The sequence below is a fragment of the Macrobrachium nipponense genome, chromosome 42, assembly GCF_015104395.2.
Source record: "Macrobrachium nipponense isolate FS-2020 chromosome 42, ASM1510439v2, whole genome shotgun sequence".
Classification (NCBI taxonomy): domain Eukaryota; kingdom Metazoa; phylum Arthropoda; class Malacostraca; order Decapoda; family Palaemonidae; genus Macrobrachium; species Macrobrachium nipponense.
This window is the reverse complement of record NC_061103.1, coordinates 5,347,426-5,367,214: the sequence shown is the minus strand read 5'-3', so window position 1 is coordinate 5,367,214 and position 19,789 is coordinate 5,347,426. Positions and strand designations below refer to the sequence as shown.

General features: G+C 45.9%; 2 protein-coding genes across 7 annotated transcripts in view; both read right to left on the bottom strand.

The window, feature by feature from the left end:
• Positions 1-19,789, bottom strand: part of LOC135212946 (pyridoxal-dependent decarboxylase domain-containing protein 1-like) — a 286,832-nt gene that overhangs the window by 140,864 nt on the left and 126,179 nt on the right. The gene's annotated exons all lie outside the window — the stretch shown is intronic.
• LOC135212945 (uncharacterized) overlaps positions 1-19,789 on the bottom strand; it is a 61,660-nt gene that overhangs the window by 5,266 nt on the left and 36,605 nt on the right. Inside the window, exons 3-5 of one of the 3 annotated variants that reach the window (XR_010314031.1) lie at positions 16,633-16,755; positions 9,513-9,649; positions 8,865-9,104 (exon numbers count right to left, since the gene is read on the bottom strand). Coding sequence is in view for 1 of the 3 variants with exons in the window: in XM_064246694.1 (XP_064102764.1) it covers positions 9,602-9,649; positions 16,633-16,755 (171 nt within the window). In the remaining 2 variants the exon portion in view is untranslated. Of the gene's footprint in view, positions 1-8,864; positions 9,105-9,148; positions 9,650-16,632; positions 16,756-19,789 lie in introns of those variants that run through there. The other 2 variants (XR_010314030.1, XM_064246694.1) reach the window with 2 other exon arrangements.

Sequence of the window (19,789 nt, the reverse complement as noted above, 5' to 3'; positions counted from 1 at the left end):
TTCTTAAGATATGAGAGAGCTGTGGAATATCAGAGTTGATGTGGACCACTGGTTCCAAAAACTCGTTTCGAGGACTGGAGAGGGACGACCGAATTGCATTTACTTCTTTTCAGATTAAGATCCAGGACATCTGAAACACTATCCAGATGTCGGTCACCTTCTTTCTATCATGACGCACTGAGAGATGTTCAGAATCATTCCTAGATCTTGAATAATATTTCAGTTTCCCGGTAGGAAAAAAACTGTGGGTCTGAATTGCAGTCTATTCGGGGAAACAAACTTCTTCAGGAAGGAAATGGTCCCAGCAAGCTCATCCATTCCCTCCCCGAGTATGCTTACTTCCCTATAAGGCTGCGCTTTGCCTAAGCAGGAGAGCATATAAACGTGCAATGTTGCGGGAACTCGTAGTTCTATACCGTGCGGTAACGAGCACCGAAAGGATTGAGATAACTCTGTTGAACATAGTAAGGCAAAACGCAATGCAACGTTTATTCATTCACGTAAGAAAACCCCTCCAATCTTAGGCTAAAGTCCGTGATTGTAGGACAGAGATACAGTTAGTCAGTCAATCCCGCAGGAGAGACGTAACCGCCAGCACAGAGATACGGTTAGTCAGTCAATCCCGCAGGAGAGAGAGACGTAACCTACAGCGCATGACAGCGCACGATCTGTTACTGGCTCGGTTGGAACTTGGAACTTAAACAGTCAGACACAGCAGCAGCCAGCAGCTTACGAACGTCGTCTCTTAACTTTATGTCTGGGTTTGCCAGCTACCCTATTCTACGAAGAAATAGGTCCGTTATTTTTTGAGCAAAAAGAGACTCTCAAGTCTGGTATATTTAAGCCGAAACAGAAAACGCTAAATATATAGATGCGTTTGTGTCGTCAGAACACTACCATACAACGGTAAAAGATAAATCGGAAACTCCTAAGGAAGGCTGCAGGGAGTAACGATTAAATGTCCTAAAATAATAGACAATAGACCTCTCGGTTTGCCATCCGAAGAGGTACTACAGCAAGCGTGTATGACTTGAACCAACCAGTAGTAAAATAACGCAAGGCAAAATATTTTATTATATTCACAATAAAGTTTGTTCATACTTACCTGGCAGACATATATATAGCTGAATTCGGAAATACAGCCACATACATATCTGACAGGACAAGTTTCATGAACAAAACTTAGAGAATCGAAGCAGACAGCTCAAGCTTCTTATGTTATTGGACATAAGCGTTCATTGACGTAGTCTACAAGTCTATTTTCTTGTACGAGTCTGCGAACGACGAATGAGAGCTCTTCCGAATCTTGTCAATAAGAGCTTATTCGCTTACGTAATATCAAGTTAAAGAGATGCTTGTCAATGAGAACTAACCCATTTACGGGACAAAGAGATATTTTGTCAATGAGGGGATACCCACTTACTTGACAAAACGATAGTATATTGTCAATGGGGGAAAGTCACTGAATTGACAAAACGTAATCCAGGAAGTCGAGCATTTTATTTTCCGATTCCCGTCTCAAACGAGAAAGGGGGCAAGAATCCTGTTAAGAGACAGGGCTTACAGCAGGTAGAACGACGATGTTCAATTCGGCAGCGTAGTCCCGACTAGAAACTAACAAAATCTATCATCTGATTTTTTTTTTAAAACCCTTTCAGATGGGCTAAAAAGCTTGCAAAATTATCCTGGGAAGAGGAAGAAACTCTCCAACCAGCTTCCTCTCCCGTATCACAACTAATGCCTGCTAAAGCTTAAAATTTATTGGCAGTATGGCAAAGGTGGCAAAGGAAGTCCTGTCTTGCGCTTTCCTGAAGAGCGTCCTTTTGATGAATGCCTTTGCAAGAATCCTACTGAACGTCGCCGAGACGTCGAGCCTTTACATAACCCGTAACTGCCTTATCGCAAAGTCTTGACTGCGGTAGAGAAAACGAGATCTTCCCTTGAGCTTTCCTTAACTCCATCCACCTTTGCGAAAAGCAATATAATATTGACAGAGACCTCTTGAAATTCACGAAACCGAGGTCTTGCTGGGTTTCGAAGACGAAGTTGTCTGTTCACTTAAGCTTCCTCCGAAGCACTGCTTACTTCACATTCTTGAGGCTCAAATCTTAAACAAGAGCTTGAAGTCTGAAGAGTTCAACAGAAACGTTCAGCCAGGAGACAAACCTGGTGTGCGCTGGCGCGCGCTCGGCGTCCATTTGCGAGGACGCTCGCGTCCTGGCGCGCGCTCGGCGTCCACTGGCGAGGACGCTCGGCGTCCACTGGTGCGCGCCTGGCGTCCATCCGAGCGTCCCGTTCAAGCCGAGCGTCAAAAGAAGCGTGCAGAAAAGCGTCACGCTCCTGACAGGCGTCAAAACAAGCGAGAGAAACTGCCTTCTTTTTCATATTTCTCGGTGGAAAGACGTACACGTGATCAGGCGACGTTCGCCTTCTTACTTCTCACTGAAACGCATAACGAGAGAGTGAGGGACGTGAAGCATCCTCTTCTCTAAAGCTTCTATTTAGAGGGCGCGAGTCCTTCGAGATTCGTTGCAACGTGCACGATCTTCCGCAGCCTGGGAAACGTCAACAGGTCCTACCGAAGGGACGCCAGATCGATGTGTTCCCCGTAACCCTCCTTCGGCTTTTCGACATGCCCTTCATCCCTAGTCCTGGAGTCCGACAGAGGTCCAGGCTAGAGGCGTTATGGGGCGGATTTTGACGTTCCCTCTGACGAGAGAGAGGACGTGAAGCGTCCTCTTCTCTAAAGCTTCTTAGAGGGCGCGAGTCCTTCCGAGAGCTCCAACCCTTGCGCGGGGAGGACGCCTCGGAGGACGAGAAGCAATCCTTCAGGATTCGTGCACGTGCACGAACTTGGCAGATCTGGGGATTTTCATCAGAAACTGCCGAAGGCACGCCAGATCGGTGGGGGTTCCTCGTAACCCTCCTTCGGCTTTCGACATGCCCTCTCCCTGTGGTCCTGGGAGTCCGACAGAGGTCTAGACCTAGAGGCTTTATAAGGCCGATCTGACGCACCCTCCACTACACAAGGGGCACTATCACTGCACTTAGCCACTTCACTATTGCTCTCTAAAGCAAGCACTTTCGATTCTAAGTTACGAATCGAAAGAGTATAAGAGAAAAGGGCAATAACCTCTACAGACACTGTTTTAGGGCCCCAACGGCAACATTACAGGGTTAGGAGAAAAACTAACAAAATAACAGAAGTTAGCACTCTTCACAACAATGAAGGAGAGCGATCACCTCTCGCAGACATATTCATAACCCGTAGGCCATACTATAGGGTTAGGCAAAATAAAGTCTACAGGAAGGTTAGCAGGTTCACTACCCTGACTTTTGTTTACTGATTAATTGCGTACATACGAATCATACTTTTTCCTTACGGAATTAGACATGTTTACTGATTAATTGCGTACATACGTATCATACTGTATGCCTAGCCACAAATCCAAGTAAATAAATCAAAAGACAATTAGGATACTTAGCGGCAATGAAGTTTCCAAAATCCTAAGACGGAGGTACTGAAAACAGGTGTTTTCAGCACCGGCGACAGAAAAATTATGAATAGAAAATGGGAATGGTTCCTGATACCCGCCTCCCAGCGGCGGGAATGGGTACTAACCACCTGGCCGACCACTGCGTGTGTCGGAAGTTTTTTAAATTCTGTCGGACTTCAGAAAATACAGCTATATATATATCTGACAGGTAAGTTTCATGAACAAATTGAATGACACTGACCCCCCACCCCTGGTGTGCTTCACATCATAGCTCAGACCGTGGAGCTCTCCTACTCTTTTCGTAGATGCCAAGGCCAGGAGGAAAACCGCCTCGAGCGTCTAAGTTCCTGTCAGATGAGCGACGCAAAGGTTCATATGGACCCTTAGTGAAGCTTCTAAGAACCAAGGAAACATCCCACGTCGGTAGCTTGCGCTCCCTAGGAGAACTCGATTGCTCAAACCCCTAACTAGCAAGATGTCGATGCCTTTAAGGCATAACAATAAAATCAGGGCCGCCCTGTAGCCTCTAATGGCAGAAACGGACATACGTTTCTCATCTCTGAGGAAGGTTAAAAAGTCTGCAATGTGCTGAATAGAGGTTGCGAGTGGAGAAGAACCCCATTTACGACACCAATCACAGTAGATCGCCCATTTGCCCTGGTAAACTGCAGAGGTCGACCTTCTGAGACTGCTGGACATGTGCCCTGCCTGTTCTCTGAGAAAAGCCTCTCGCTCATAGGAGATAGTAGAATCCCTGTCTCTTCACGGTTGGAGGCTATCAAGTGACTGGTGGAACCTTTCTGTATGTGGCTGACACTGGAGATGTCGCCAAGGGGGAATTTCCCTCAGAACCTCCGACAACAACGACAGCAGATCTGGAAACCATTCTGCCTGAGGCCACAGAGGGGCTACCAAAGTCATCCTGAGACCCTGCAACTCATCAGCCTGTTCAGAACTTGACGGAACCACTGAACAGAATATCTCCAGTTTCCTGTTGAACCAAGTACCAAAAAGGTCCAGCAAGGGTCTCCCCCAAACCTGGAAGAGCCTGTCTGCTACTACCTGATGAAGGGACCACTCTGTGCCTAGGATCTGATCCCGACGACTGAGTTTGTCTGCGACCACATTCCGTTTACCTGGGATATACCTGGCTGAGAGCTCTACCGAATTGCTGACCACCCATTGGTGAACCTCGACGGTCAAGGCGTGAAGTTGACATGAAACCAGACCTAACTGCTTGTTCACATAGGCGACCAACGTTGTGTTGTCCGACATGAGAATGACAGAATGACCCTCTACTTTCTCCCGAAATTCCTCAGACCCAGGAAGGCTGCCTTCAATTCCAAGAAGTTGATATGCTGCTGTTTGTCCTCCAAACTCCAAACACCTGCAAGGGAGGTGTCTGAAAACAGAAGGAAGTCCGGTGGAAGAGAACACAGAGGGACCCCCTTCAAAAGATTTTGGTCGTCCAGCCACCAACGAAGGTCTCTCATTCCCAGAGACAAAGGAACCTTTAACAGGGGTGAGTCCCCTGCCAAAGACAGGAATTCCCCCAGTCTCCATTGTAGAGACCGAAGATGAAGACACCCATGAGGGACCAGCTTCTCCAGGAAAGACAAAACTCCCAGAAGAACCTGCCACTGATCCGATGGGAAAACTTGTAACCGCCGTATCGACGACCATACCCAGTTAGAGAATCCTTTGATTGGGTACGGGATTTGACTTTATCTGGTTGACCACGATGCCCAGTTCCTGACAAAACCAAAGCAGATGATCTCTGTCCTGCAGCAGCTTTTCCCTGGAACCTGCCAAGACCAACCAATCGTCCGAGGTTACCTCAGCAAACAGATTCCCTGAGCATGGGCCCAACTTGACACGAGAGAGAAGACCTTTGTGAACACTTGAGGGGCTGTGGTCAGCCCGAAGCACAGGACTTTGAACTCGTAGACCTTGTCTCCAAGAGAAGCGAAGGAACTTCCTGGACGTCAGCTGGAAGTATGCGTCCCTCTAGTCTATCAACAGCACGAAGTCACCTTCCCTCACAGCTGCCAACACTGAACGTGGGGTCTCCATCTTGAACCTTGTCTTCCTGATGAAGTGATTCAAGGTGGATCCTGATGAAGTGATTCAAGTTGGATAAGTCAATCACAGGTCTCCAACCTCCCAACGCCTTGGGCACCAAGATGTGACTGTAAAACCCCGGAGATGGACGCACCACTTCCTCTATCGCATCCTTGTCCAGCATCTTTTGCACTTCCCCCGGAGTGGCAAGAACTTAAAAGAATCTGGAGGATATGCCCTCCTGAGCTGCAGCTTGTCCGAGAGAGGAGGAAAGAAGTCGAATGGCAGTAGATACCCTACCCAAGGGACATCTACCACCCATTTCTCCACCCCAAAACTCTGCCACTTGGCCCGTTGGTCCACCAGGCACCGCCCCACCCGTGGTACAGGAGAGGGTGAGGTGCCTAACCTACTGACGACCTCCTTTACCTCTGCCCCTGGGGCCCCTTCTCGGCTTAAAGGAATAGGAACAAAAGGGACATTGGTCCTCTGACCTAGGCTGGGACGAACGGGGAGGCCTGCCAAAACCGAACTCCTCGATGGCCTACCAGGCAACAATCTTTGCGACTGCTGCTGGGCCAGACGTCTCCGAGGACGAGACTCGATTTAGACACAGCCTGGTGCACTAATCTGTCCTTGGTGTCAGCCCGGCGCCGGTCTATCACATTTTCCAGCTTGGTCCAAGGGAACAGAAATTGAGACTCCAACAGATCTCTATTCCTCAATGCCACCAAGGACTCAGGGTCAACCAATCTTTCCATCCTGGATAGAGCTGCATCTCTTCTAATCAGGAGGAGGTTAGCCAATAAATTAACACTGAGGTGAACCATATACGAAAACACCTTGTCTCCGGACTGCAACAAACTGGCAAGAGAGGAAGCACTCACCAACCCTTCTGGGGAACTGTCAGAAGTTATCTTGGCAATGACCGTAGACCAGAAATCCAGTCAAGAAACCATCTGCAACATGGAGGCTGCCGTAGATTCCAACACTGACGCATCCTGTGGAGACAAGGATGGAGGATCTGACCTCACCTGCTCCAAAGTCAATCCCAGCTTCAGACAAATGACGTCTGGGTTATGACGTGACATCAGAAAAGCAGAGTTTGTAGCATAGTACTTCCTATGCCTCGTGAGAGGCAGGGGTAGCAGCTAGGCAGAGCCCCCAGAGCAAAGCAAACCGTCCCAATCTGAAAGAGGCATTAACCTTATGCAAGACCGACTGGAAGTGCCCCGACAAGGCAAGTTGAAACGATAACTTGGGATCCTGCGTAGCTCCCAGCAAGGCTTACAAGCAGGAAGGAGTGTAAGATGACCGAGCCTGAGTCATACTCTCCAAATTGTTGAATTCACAAATGAGGTCGACAACTTCTGTAAAGAAAGACAAAACCTCTTGCGTGCCTCCCTCCTGCTCCAGCAACAGAGACCGACAATGAGAAGGGTGTGTAGGCTTATCTCAAGCGCCTTCTTAGTTTAAATTAATGGAAGAACCAGCACCCAAAAAGCCCGAAACACCAACTAACCTGTCTGGGCTGGATCCAAGCGCCAACTCCCGCAACAAAACATCCACAACACTAGGGACATCACTACGCACTCTCCCAACAGATGACTCTCTAACATGGCCGTGAACGGGCACCGGCGAGGCAGATGTACTAACGTGCAGATGAGGAATCCCGAACACTCAAGATAGAATGAGAATCGGACTCCTGGAAGTACCAGGGAGAGGGGCAGGCAAACACTCCTGCTGCACCAACTTCGCGCTTACAACCTTCGACCTCTTGACAGGCACCTTGAGATCCTTACAGCGACGATAAGGCCCTAGAGAAGTGGGAGCACCTGCAACATGTGCACAAACAAGGGAGGTTGCAACATGCTCGCAACTCGATGCAGAGGATGAAGCAGCCACTGCAGATCGCACAGGGGAAGATATACTAACAGTCTCTACAACACTAACACTCTCAGGAACACAAGCGTGTTGCTCCTCACTCACAGACGAAAAAAGGCCAATTCCTTAGCCTTCCAACGCTTGATACGCCAAAACAGTGGAGATGGGGGGGAAGGAGAGAAAGACAGCACTGGCTCCTTACACCATCCCTTTACAAGGCGAGGGCAATGCAACACGCTTGCTTCCAGTCCTCCCAGTCGACATGGCAGCCAACTTATCTTCTAAAACAGAGTCCAATCTCTTAAGAACCGCCTGGCATAAAGCCTCAAACGGATCAGCAAGAGAAGGGTCCGACGACATGGAAGGGAGATGCAGCAAACTGGATGGCAGAGATGACATCACGGCAGCAAACAATGACAACACAGACAAGCAAGGCAGCGCAGTGGAGACAACTAGGAGTGACGTCATCGATGGAAGTGACATCATAAGCGGCGATGATGTCCTGGCTTCCCCTCAATCCGAACGTGAAGCAGACGCCACGGTTTCCCTCTGACTCGAAGAAGCAGCAACTGTCACTGGCAGAGCAATAAAAAATGGCTGACCTCAGCTACCCATGAAGACGAGCCCAGGAGGAGAGGGGAGGGCCTGGACAGCATGAAGAGGGGGGGGTAGCGAGTATCCATGAAGCGCATCAGCAAATCCTCCAAGGACAGTGAACCCCGTAGTTCAAGCGGCCCCCAAAGCGCCACCATTTTGGACGCCTCCGACTCTGCAATAAAAGCCTCCTCCCTCTCGGGAATCACATTAACTCCCGAAGAAGAGAGGGCGACATTACATAAATCAGCCTGAGAGCCTCCCGATACTTCCAACGACGAATTGATGGAAGAAAAGAAAGGGGGCAAAGGCACAACACTACTATGGGGGTGTGATAGCACCAGGAGACAAAGCATCAGGAAGAGGAGAAGAAAACCCTCCCATGAAGGTTTAAGTAGAAACCCTAAGATGCTCCCTCTTACTTTAAAATAAAATAACAGCACACACAACACACACACACACTTTCTCTCTCTTCTCTCTCTCTCGCTCTCTCTCTCTCTCTCTCTCTCTCTCTCTCTCTCTCTCTCTCTAGAGAAATGGGCAATGCACAGGGTAAAGGCCGAGAGAAGAGAGGTCAACCCCAACTCTTGCCCAGGCGGTTAAGAAAAGATTGACGCAGTGGCGTAGATGAATGGTCCTTGACCACTCTTCACCCAATATACACACGCGTTGCCAGATCTCACATGATTCCTTGCTTTCATCTGCGATTTAACCGGACACAGCTAAGCACTAGAAATTATCCTATTGTTAAGACCAAAGGTTTGTTCACGTATGAACAACTAGCCATGACTTGAGAGTGGAGCAAAGATGACTCTGGGAAAGACTGACCAAAGATGAAGACTGGATTTTGTCCTTGGTGGGCCACATAACTCCTTAAAGTTGTGTATCTGCCAAAGTATGCCATTTGAGTGGAAGGGAACAAGTTGAACTTTTCTCAGTTGACCTGTAGCTCCAAGAGCTGACAGCACATGGAGGATTTCCAGATGATGAGCCAGTTGTCCTTGGAATATAGAAGATTTAAGTCCAATTTGGAGCCCAGGCTGCCAGAGACTTGGGGGTCCTGAGGTGCTGTAAAGAGGATGAAGCCAAGGCCTACATATTATTATGTTTAATAACAGGGTTGATCAACATGCACAGGTTTGTTTCCTAAGGGGGAGAAGACAGATTGGATTCCCCCCAGTTGACCTGCATACTGCCCAGAAGGACTCGCACATTCGATAAGCATTTTTGGATGTCTTGTCAGCTCTTCCTTTAAAACTTTACATAAATCAGCCATCCTAGTCAGGTTTAGAGACAGGGTGAACTGAAGCACTTTCCCCACCACAAAAATTATCTCACTGAATACTTGTGGGTAGAGAAGTCAAAGTAAGCATCACTAAGGTCAAGAAAATTGAGAAAAATCCCCCTTTTAATATGACTTCGACATTTAAAATAGCCTCTATTTTAAAGGGATTTGAACATAAGTAGATGTCCAACCTTCCAAAACCTTTGAAATGAGGAAGATACAACTGTAGAACCCCATCTGGCATAGCTGCTTTGATGGCCTTTGCAAACATGGAGAGGAATTATCCATGTAATGCTCTCCAGTCCCACACATTGGAGTCCCTGGAAGGCTACAGAGATCAAAATGATATTGTTATGTTACAATAAAGTTTCATACATACTTACCTGGCAGATATATACATAGCTAAGACTCCGTCGTCCCCGACAGAAATTCAAATTTCGCGCCACTCGCTACAGGTAGGTCAGGTGATCTACCGGCCTGGCCCTGCGGGTGGCAGGACTAGGAACCATCCCCGTTTTCTATCATATTTTCTCTCTTCCACCTGTCTCCTGCGGGGAGGCTGGGTGAGCCTTTAATTGTATATACTGCCAGGTAAGTATGTATGAAACTTTATTGTAACATAACAATATCATTTTCATACAATCAACTTACCTGTCAGATATATACATAGCTGATTGGCACCCTTCGGTGGAGGGTAAGAGACAGCTACTATATGGAATAGACAGGTAAACAACATATGTTGTAGGTATAAATAAAACCTTGGTTCCTACCTGATAGGTGGTAGACTTGGTGGGTGTTTGCCCAGTAGTCTGCATCACCTCAAGAAACTTTAGCGAGATATGTGATCTATGGCCAAGAGTTCTTGTGGGTCTGCCGATGGGGTCTTACCCACTTACTCAGCAGAGCCTAAAAGGACTTTGTCAATGGGTGCTGATCCACTTATATGACAATACACCTTATGAAGGAGCACACAACCAATCCCGACCACCTGATCCTAACCATGTGTTAGAACTAAGGATTGTTACGAGTTATCCCCGAACTCGTCACAACAACCGTAACTCAAAAACCACTAGCACACATACATAATTTTTTCAAAAAAAATTATACTCAACTAATTGGATATGACGAGAATTCTCTTATGAACAACATAGACGGCCGCCCGTGCGAGCCTGAATCCTCCATTGTTCGAAGAGATTCGATCATATCCAAAAAGAAGAAAAGTATATACATTTAAGGATTGGTGTCAGCTCCCGTACCCAGAACCGTATCTGCCGATACGATAGGACCTAGAGAAAAGCACTTCTCATACGTCACACGCACGTCTTTCAAGTAATGAGATGCAAACACTGAGTTGCATCTCCAATATGTCGTATCTATAATGTTTTTAAGCGACATATTCTTATAAAACGCGAGAGACGTCGCAACCGCTCTTACTTCATGAGCTTTTACTCTCAGTAGTTGCAATTGTTCGTCAGGACAGACCTTATGAGCGTCCGTAATGACGTTTCTTACAAAGAACGCTAGAGCATTCTTGGACATTAGTCTTGTGGGGTCTTTTACCGCGCACCAAAGACCTTGTCTAGAGCCTCCCAACTGACGCTTCCTCTGAAGATAGAACTTCAGAGCTCTAACAGGGCATAGAGACCTCTCTGCTTCTCTGCCTACGAGACTCGACATTCCTTTGACTTCGAATGACCTAGGCCAGGGATTCGTGGGATTCTCGTTTTTCGCTAAAAAAACAGGTCTTAAACGAGCAAATAGCCGAGTCTCCCTTGAATCCTACTTTATCCTGCAGAGCTTGTAACTCACTAATCCTTTTTGCTGTCGCTAATGATAAAAGGAATAGGCATTTTCTAGTTATGTCCCTAAATGATGCCAGATGCGGAGGCTCGAATCTATCCGAAGACAGATATTTGAGGACTACGTCCAAGTTCCAGTTCGGAGGTACTGGTTCCTTAGACTTTGAAGTCTCGAAAGATCTTATGAGATCGTGGAGATCTTTGTTATTTGCCAGATCTAACCTCTGTTCCTGAATACAGCCGAGAGCATACTTCTTGTATCCCTTTATTGTGGATACGGCTAGATGAGATTTTACTCTCAGGAATAGCAAGAAATCAGCAATTTCCGCTATAGAGGTAGAGGAGGAGGACAACTTCTTGGCTCTACACCACCTTCTAAAGACCTCCCACTTCGACTGGTATACTTTCGTAGTGGAGGTTCTGCGAGCTCTCGCGATCGCGCTTGCCACTTCGCGAGAAAAGCCTCTCGCTCTGACAAGTCTTTCGATAGTCGAAAGGCAGTCAGAGCGAGAGCGGGGAGGTTTTTTGATGGTAACCTTCTTGAAGTGTGGTTTGTTTGAGAAGATCCGTCCTTCCTGGTAGGGATCTTGGAAAGTCTACGATCCACTCTACCACCTCCGTGAACCATTCCTGGGCCGGCCAAAAGGGGGCTATTAATGTCATTCTCGTCTCTTTTGACGCCACAAACTTTTTCATTACTAACCCCAGGATTTTGAATGGGGGAAAAGCGTAAACGTCCACTCGAGACCAGTTTAGCAGGAAGGCGTCTACCATAATTGCTCTTGGATCTTCCACGCCGAGCAAAACACTGGGAGCCTTTTTGAAATGTATGTTGCGAAGAGATCCACATGAGGAGTTCCCCACAGAGACCAGAGATCGAGACACACTTCCTCGTGCAGAGTCCATTCTGTATGAAGGACCTGGTTCCTCCTGCTGAGCCTGTCCGCCCTCACATTCCTTACTCCCTGTACGAACCTTGTCAGCAGGGAGATGTTCCTGTGAGACGTCCAAAGTAATAGATCCCCTCGTGTAGTTCGTAAAAGGAACGAGGAGTGAGTTCCTCCCTGTTTCCGAATGTAGGCAAGTGCGGTGGTGTTGTCCACGTTTACTTGCACTACCTTGTCTCTCACCAGAGGTTCTAGGCTCTTCAAGGCCAGGTGTACGGCGAAGAGCTCTTTGCAGTTTATGTGCCAGGACACCTGTGCTGGTTCCCAGGTGCCTGACACTTCCTCTGAGCCTAATGTCGCTCTCCCCAACCCGTCTCCGACGCGTCGGAGAACAACACTAGGTCTGGGTTCTGAGTTCTTAGAGAGATCCCTTTGTTCTCTTCCAGAGGTAGCAACCACCACTGTAGGTGTGCCTTTATCTCCACTGGAATGGGAAAAACGTCCGACAGTTGCCCGGTTTTCCAGCTCCAAGACTTCTTGAGGAAGAATTGAAGTGGACGGATATGAAGTCTTCCTAGTGGGAAGAACTGTTCCAGCGAGGAAAGCGTACCCAGAAGGCCTTCCAACCATTCCCTTCGCTGACGTTTGTTGTTTCTCTAAGAAGAGAGAGATTATCCTCAAACCTTTTGCGGTTCTCTCTTGCGAAGGAAAAACTCGAAAAACCCCGAGAATCCATCCGAATCCCCAGATAGACTAGGTCTTGTCTGGGGGTCAGTTGAGACTTCTCGAGGTTCACAAGCAATCCCAACGCCTTGGTCAAATCCAGAGTTAACTTTAGGTCCTCCAAGCACTGTCTCTCCGATCTGGCCCTGATGAGCCAGTCGTCTAGGTACATAGAGACATTCACTCCTTTGAGATGAAGAAATCTCGCCACATTCCTCATCAGGCTTGTGAAGACCTGAGGAGCTGTGGACAGGCCGAAACACAAGGCTCTGAACTGAAAGATCCTTCCCCCCGTCATGAAACGGAGGTACTTCTTCGACGAAGGGTGGATCGGGACGTGAAAGTAGGCGTCTTGGAGATCTAGAGGAAAGGAGACACCATCCAATCTCCTTGTCGTAATGACGCTAGGACTGAAGCAGAAGTCTCCATGGAGAACTTCTCCTTCTGAACAAATTTGTTCAGAGCGCTGACGTCTAGTACTGGTCTCCAGCCTCCCGAGGCTTTCGCCACTAGAAAAAGGCGATTGTAAAACCCCGGGGAGTTTTGATCCAGTACTAGTTCTACTGCACTCTTGTCCCACATTTGTTCCACCATCGATCGATAAGAGTTATTCCCCATCAGCGAACAGGGTCCTTGTACTTGGCTGAAAGTTCCCTTGGTATTGACGTTAGGGGCGGAGTATTCAGGAAAGGGATACGATATCCTTTCCTTATGATATTCAGTGAAGACGCGTCTGCGTCTATCAGTGTCCAGGCCTCCACGAATCCCAGGAGCCTGGCACCTACTGGTGCTTGGAGGAGAAATGTTTCATTTTCCCTTTTTAAAGGGACGAAAGGCGGACCTACCTCTTCTCTCTGGAGCCTTCCTTCTTGCGGGAGGTCTGGAGATCGGACCACCTCGAAAGGGCTGCATAGAAGTGCTAGGTTCTTTCTTGTCCGAAACTAAAGCAGGTTTCTTCTTCCTAGCTGACTGCGTCAGAAGATCCTGTGTCGCCTTCTCAGTTAACGAGTGAGCTACGTCCTTCACTAACTTAGAAGGGAACAAATAGTCCGAGAGAGGTGCATATAGTAGAGCTGCCCTCTGAGCATGCGAGACTGCCTTTGTTAAGAAGGCGCCATACACTGTCCTTTTCTTCAAAAGACCTGCTCCAAATAATGAAGAGACTTCCAAAGATCCATCCTGTACTGCTTTGTCGATGCAAGACAAAATGCATAACAGGGCTTCAGGTTCGATTCCCTGCGAATCGTGAGCTTTCTTGGACATCACCCCAAGGGACCAATCTAAGAAGTTGAAGACTTCCAATACATGGAAAAGTCCCTTGAGGAAATGATCCAGTTCTGAAATACTCCATGTAATGCGAGCAGAATTAAGACTTGGACGCCTTGAAGCGTCAACTAACGTCGAAAAGTCTGCCTCTGTAGTAGAAGGGAGAGCGATACCCATATCCTCCCCCGTCTTGTACCATATGCCTCTTTTCCCAGCTAATCTTGCTGGAGGCATGCAAAATACTGTCCTGACTAAGTCTTTCTTCGACTTCATCCAGGAGTCTAAGGGCGGAGTGTAAAGCCCGCTTCATCGAGATGGTGGGCTTCATCTTCAGAAAAGACGAAGGCTTCTTCGCCTTCGCACTCGAAAAGAGCGAGCGCGGAGAAGGAGGAGCAGCCGGAGTCAACTCGTCTCCGTATTCCTCCAGAAGCAGGGTAGTCAACACCTTATAGTTGGACAAGCCCTCTCTTCCATGATCGTCATCATCCGAGTTTTGCTCCAACTCGTGATAATTCTGAGTTTCTGTTCTCCTTTCAGAACTTTCCTCTTCTGGAGGAGACAAACTCCTGATCGGAGAGGGGCTAAGGGAATGAAAGTCTTTCCTTTTTTCCCTTTTTGTTTTGATCGACCTGGAAGGCGTCACAACCTGCGGCTTCTCTTGCGCTTTAGAAGACGTCTTGTATGACGCTTCCCGCTCTCCGAGCGTCATGTATGACGTCTCTTGTTGACGTCTTGATGACGCTTCGCGTCTGGAAGACGCTTCGCTCTCCAAGGGTTTCCTACTCGGCGTCACAATCTTGGACGGAGCGTCACGTCTACGATCCGCTTGAAATGACGCTTCACTTCTAAAAGACGTCTTTCGATCTTCTTGTCTTACGACACTCTCGTCAGCCCCCGTTCTTCGAGCAGGTGCGAGAGGACGAGACTTCTTAATTGGAAGCGTCACGTCCTTCCGACGGGGCGCTAAAACTCCCACAAGAGATGACAGTTGTTCCTGAACCGCCATAATTATCTTTCTTGAGGCTTCTCCTACGTCTAGTGCATGACGCCTCTCGTCATCACTCGGGGAAGAAGCATGATGTGGTACTTCCTCATAAGCGTCAGGTGACGCTGACGCCACCTTCGCCTTCTTAATAGCAGACGGGGCGTCATCCGAGAAGCGCTCTGGGCTTGAATCAATGTCTTGCTTCATATGACGCTTCAGCGGTCTCGATAAGTTAGACTCCTTCCACCCTCGTTTAGGTGAGGGAGAGGGAGAGGACGAGAAACACTCGCGAAGGACGCTTTTTCTATAGCGCCCTTGAGCTGGCTGCCATGAAGCAGAGCTAGCTGAAGGGACGTCTGACCGTTGGGGATTCCCCACGACCTCCTTAAGGCTTTCGACTTTCCTTCTCCTCTGGGCATGTGAGCTTGGAAGAGGTCTAGGCCTGGGAGCGCCGCAGGGACGATCAAACGCCCCCTCCACAACACTGATAGGACTCACTTCACTAAAATGTTCACTATCACTAGCCTTACCTTTCGAGTCAGCCATCTTGGTTTTCATGTCTCGAATAGTCGCTTTCAGATTGGCGATTTCCGATGCCGAATCCGAAAAGACACTCTGAGAATGAGATTTATAGGGAGAATCTACAGTAGTAGGGTTAGAATTATCCGTGAAAGGCTCAATAGGCCTTGAATTCCCACCTTTCAGTCGTCTAACTCTATCCCTCTCTAACTTCTTCAAATAAGAAGTCAAAGTCTTCCATTCTTCTGCATTCAAACCCTCGCATTCCTTACAAGTGTTAAAAGCAGAACACTGAACCCCCCTACATTTACGGCATACAGTGTGAGGATCAACCGAAGCTTTCGGTATCCTCACCCTGCAGCCTACATTCACACACATTCTCACACTCACATTAGAATCAGACATACTGAGAAAATTCCAAAAGAGTTATTCCAAAAACAGTCCACAGTAGCGAATGCCAAAACACGATCCAAATACGTCACCAAAAAGCCGAAAAACGTTGATCAAATGTTGAAAAAAGAATCTAAGTCAGGAGGTAATAACAACAATGTTGATACCACCGGCGACAGAGAAAATATGATAGAAAACGGGGATGGTTCCTAGTCCTGCCACCCAGGGCAGGCCGGAGGTAGATCACCTGACCTACCTGTAGCGAGTGGCGCGAAATTTGAATTTCTGTCGGGGACGACGGAGTCTTAGCTATGTATATATCTGACAGGTAAGTTGATTGTATGAAAACAAGAGATCATTTTCCCAGGAACACAAAAAGCCTAACATACACGATACTACCAACATTTCATTTTGGTGAAGGAAGCCTTGTGAACAATACATTTTACTAAGATCACTATCTGTGCTTAATCTTGTGATTAGCAAGTGGTACAACTAAATCACAAACATTTCTCAGGTAAAAAATTTAAATAATTATCCCCAACTAGAGTCAGCAATTAAAGCATATGTGAAACAAGCTTGTACATACATAAAACTAACTGACAAAATCCCGTAGTTATTTCTACTTCATACCTGCTCATTTCATGATGACATTTAGTCTGGGGATATATTGTTAAAATTAAGTAAAGTAAGAATTCCCAGTGAAGCAGCTGTAAACAGTAAGTACAAATATAGAACCACAAACCTCATTAAAACTCTGGAACAGGAAAGTCTTATTGATGGCATCTCGTCCTTCCACCATATTCCACCCATTATCAAGTAGTGGTATCAACTGGTCATCCCGCTCATATCTACTCAATGGGGAAACCTGTAAAATACAGTACTGTAGTACTTTTCATTTAATACTGATCATCATGCATCAAATAAGAATGCACTTAAATATTACAAATACCGCATTACAACAAAGAAAAAAAAAACATTTTCAAGCACAACAAAGACAACATTTTCAAGCACAAACCAACACCTTACCAGAGCCTATTATTCAGGTGGCAAGGAATCATGATTATCTTCTTTTCTTTGTGGGGAAGAGATCCCCATCAAGTGAAGTATACCAACAAATTCTAGCCTCCAGTCATTTCACAATAGTTTTGGTCTATGATAATCATGTTCCAATGTTCACCAATCCACCTAATTTTTTCACATGATTTCATACCTTGGAATTTTGTTTCAAAAAGGTGTTTCCACTAACACCCGTTTGTTCAAAGCATGACTCATGATTATTACTTCTTTATTGCTTCTGAAAGACAGAAGCTTGGTAGGCCAACCCTCTAACCACAAACTTTGTTCATCTATTTGCAACCCATCCCTGGTCTCTAATTATTGTAATATGAAAGATATATCATAATTATAAGTAAAAACAGACCAACTTGCTTTACTAACACATTTGTATATGCTTATCTTCATCAACTTGTAAGGCATCAAGCCTCAGCAGAAGAACAGCATTAGTTCCCCCACAGAGTTTTAAGTGTTATAAATGTCATTCACAGTCAGAATCATTGGATACGTTTTAAAAGCTCACATACATTCAAAAGACCATTAATAAGTGAGGAATGCTAAGTCGATTCGCTATTTTTTGCCCCCTCTACTCAGTCGTCTTTGATCATGCTATCCAGTTCCTCATGGCTAGCATGGACTTTTATGAGTTTTTTTATTTTTTTTTATGAAGCCCATAACGGAGGTTCTGTACAGCAATATTACATTCCTCCGTTTACCACTGGGCCATCCTCCTCCAGCTTCTGTTGTTGCCTTTGCTTCCCCTTCTAATCTCAGCCAACAAATTAGCTGTCTCCTATTTTTGTTTGTCCTCAGTATCTCCTGACTCTTCCCCCATCTCACATTCTTTTCCAAGTCTCAATTTTTAACATTTTTCATACATTTGCAGTTTCTCTTCTGGTTCTCCTGTTTGCCATCAAATTTTTTGCGTGTACATTACCCTAGCCATGAGCTAACTGACGAGAGGCACATACTATTACCTTTTTCACGTTCATACAGTACTTCTACTTCTCACCATTCATTCTTCTCAGTCCAATTCTTGCTCCTGATATTGGTCTTTTCCTCCCCTCATTTTCCTCACTACAAGTCCTACTCCTACTTACCAATAAGAAGTACTCTTTGGTTACAGTCTGCTCCAACAAACTACACTATCAGCTCAGAGGTCTTATCAAGAGGTAGAATCTGCTCCCTCTTGCCTTGGATTATCTTTGTTGGTCAAAAGCAATCAAAGGAATTTTTTTCCACTTTTTTCAATCTGATAGGCCCCTTGTACTTTACAGATACTAATCTAATCACGTCAAGCATACAAAGCTTATCCATCTTTCAGTCAGCCAGCTCATGAATCACAGTTTCCAAAGTGTTGTCAACCTTAACCCTTAACCCTTAATGGATGGACATGCTCAAATGAGTAGCAATAATAGGTTTTGGGTAGTGGACAGAGTCACTCATGCCATTGATTTGGGGGTATCAGACAGGAAAGAGGTGTCATTACATACTCCTATAGCCCATAAATTCACTAATGGCAACTTTTAGACTTACTAAAATCCACTGGGCGACTCATGAGAGAGTTAGTTGGTATCTTGACTTCAAGGGAGCAATTAATGCCTCTCTGTCTCACTTGACATCTTTTTATAAATTTGCTCATAAATAGTATACCAAGGGGTTGCTGTTGGTTTTAGTTATCTTTTATGATAGTCAATTATAATTGTAATTTTGCAAATAAAAGTGCAAAGAAATATTCAAAAAGATATGTATAATCCAAAAAAATCACTGCATCTTTGTTCTCAGTAAATTTACGTAAATATTTTACAAAAAATATGCTCAGAATTTGTTACTGTTACGTATTTCTTATCTGTTTTCATATTGTGTGAGCTGTAATTATAATTTTACAAAAAATAAAATTATTCTTTAGAAAAAATATGTACTACTTGGTAAAATTTATGATTGTTTTGTAAAAGAGGCCCCACTAGGAGTTGTAAATAGTATTGTAAATAGTAGTCATTTTCAACTTCTCGTGGAAGGTATGGAAAATTTTTTGGAATTTTTTCCTTACACCAAGCACATTTGTATATCTTCCTCTTTTCATTGATGCATCTTTCTAAATTGGTTGACCTCTAGGTTTCGTTGGGCTGGGGTGTTGCATATTGATTTTTTATCACGGTTCCTAAGGGTTAAAGGACAGGCACCATCACATAAGTACAGGCAGTCCTGGTTATCGGCAGGGGTTTCATTCTTGAAGGGGTGCTGATAAGCAAAAACCGCCATTAACCGAAACCTGGCCATTTATGGCGCTTATGGCACTGTTTTGGATACCGGCGCCGATAACCGGTTAATGACACCTCTGTTAGGTATGTTATGGTGCCATAACTCTATTATCAATAACCGCAACTCGGCCCGTTAGGCGCCATAATCACCAACTTTGGACCATAATAACCGGACCGCCATTAACTGAGTCCACCGATAACCAGAACCGCCTACTGAAAACAGGTTTTAGATGGTGGACGGGCATTAACTCACAGTGAGTATCAATAACATGCACCATACGATTTGGATGGATTTAGCGCAAAAGATATTCAGAGCACTTCACTGGTCTATAAATGACTTACTTGTGGCAACACTGTGGTTTCTCGGCTCAGAGGAGTTAGGAGTCACAGGCAGCTCTCAGTATGATCTTAGACTTAAGGGGGAATGTTTTGCTGCTGTTTATCCCATGCCATCTTTTAATCTATTTATTCATAAATATACACAGGGATTGCTGTTGATTTTTTAGTTTTCATCTTTTATGATTGTATGTCAGCTATACTAATTGTAATTTTGCAAAGAAAAAGTACAAAGAAAAATTAGAAAAA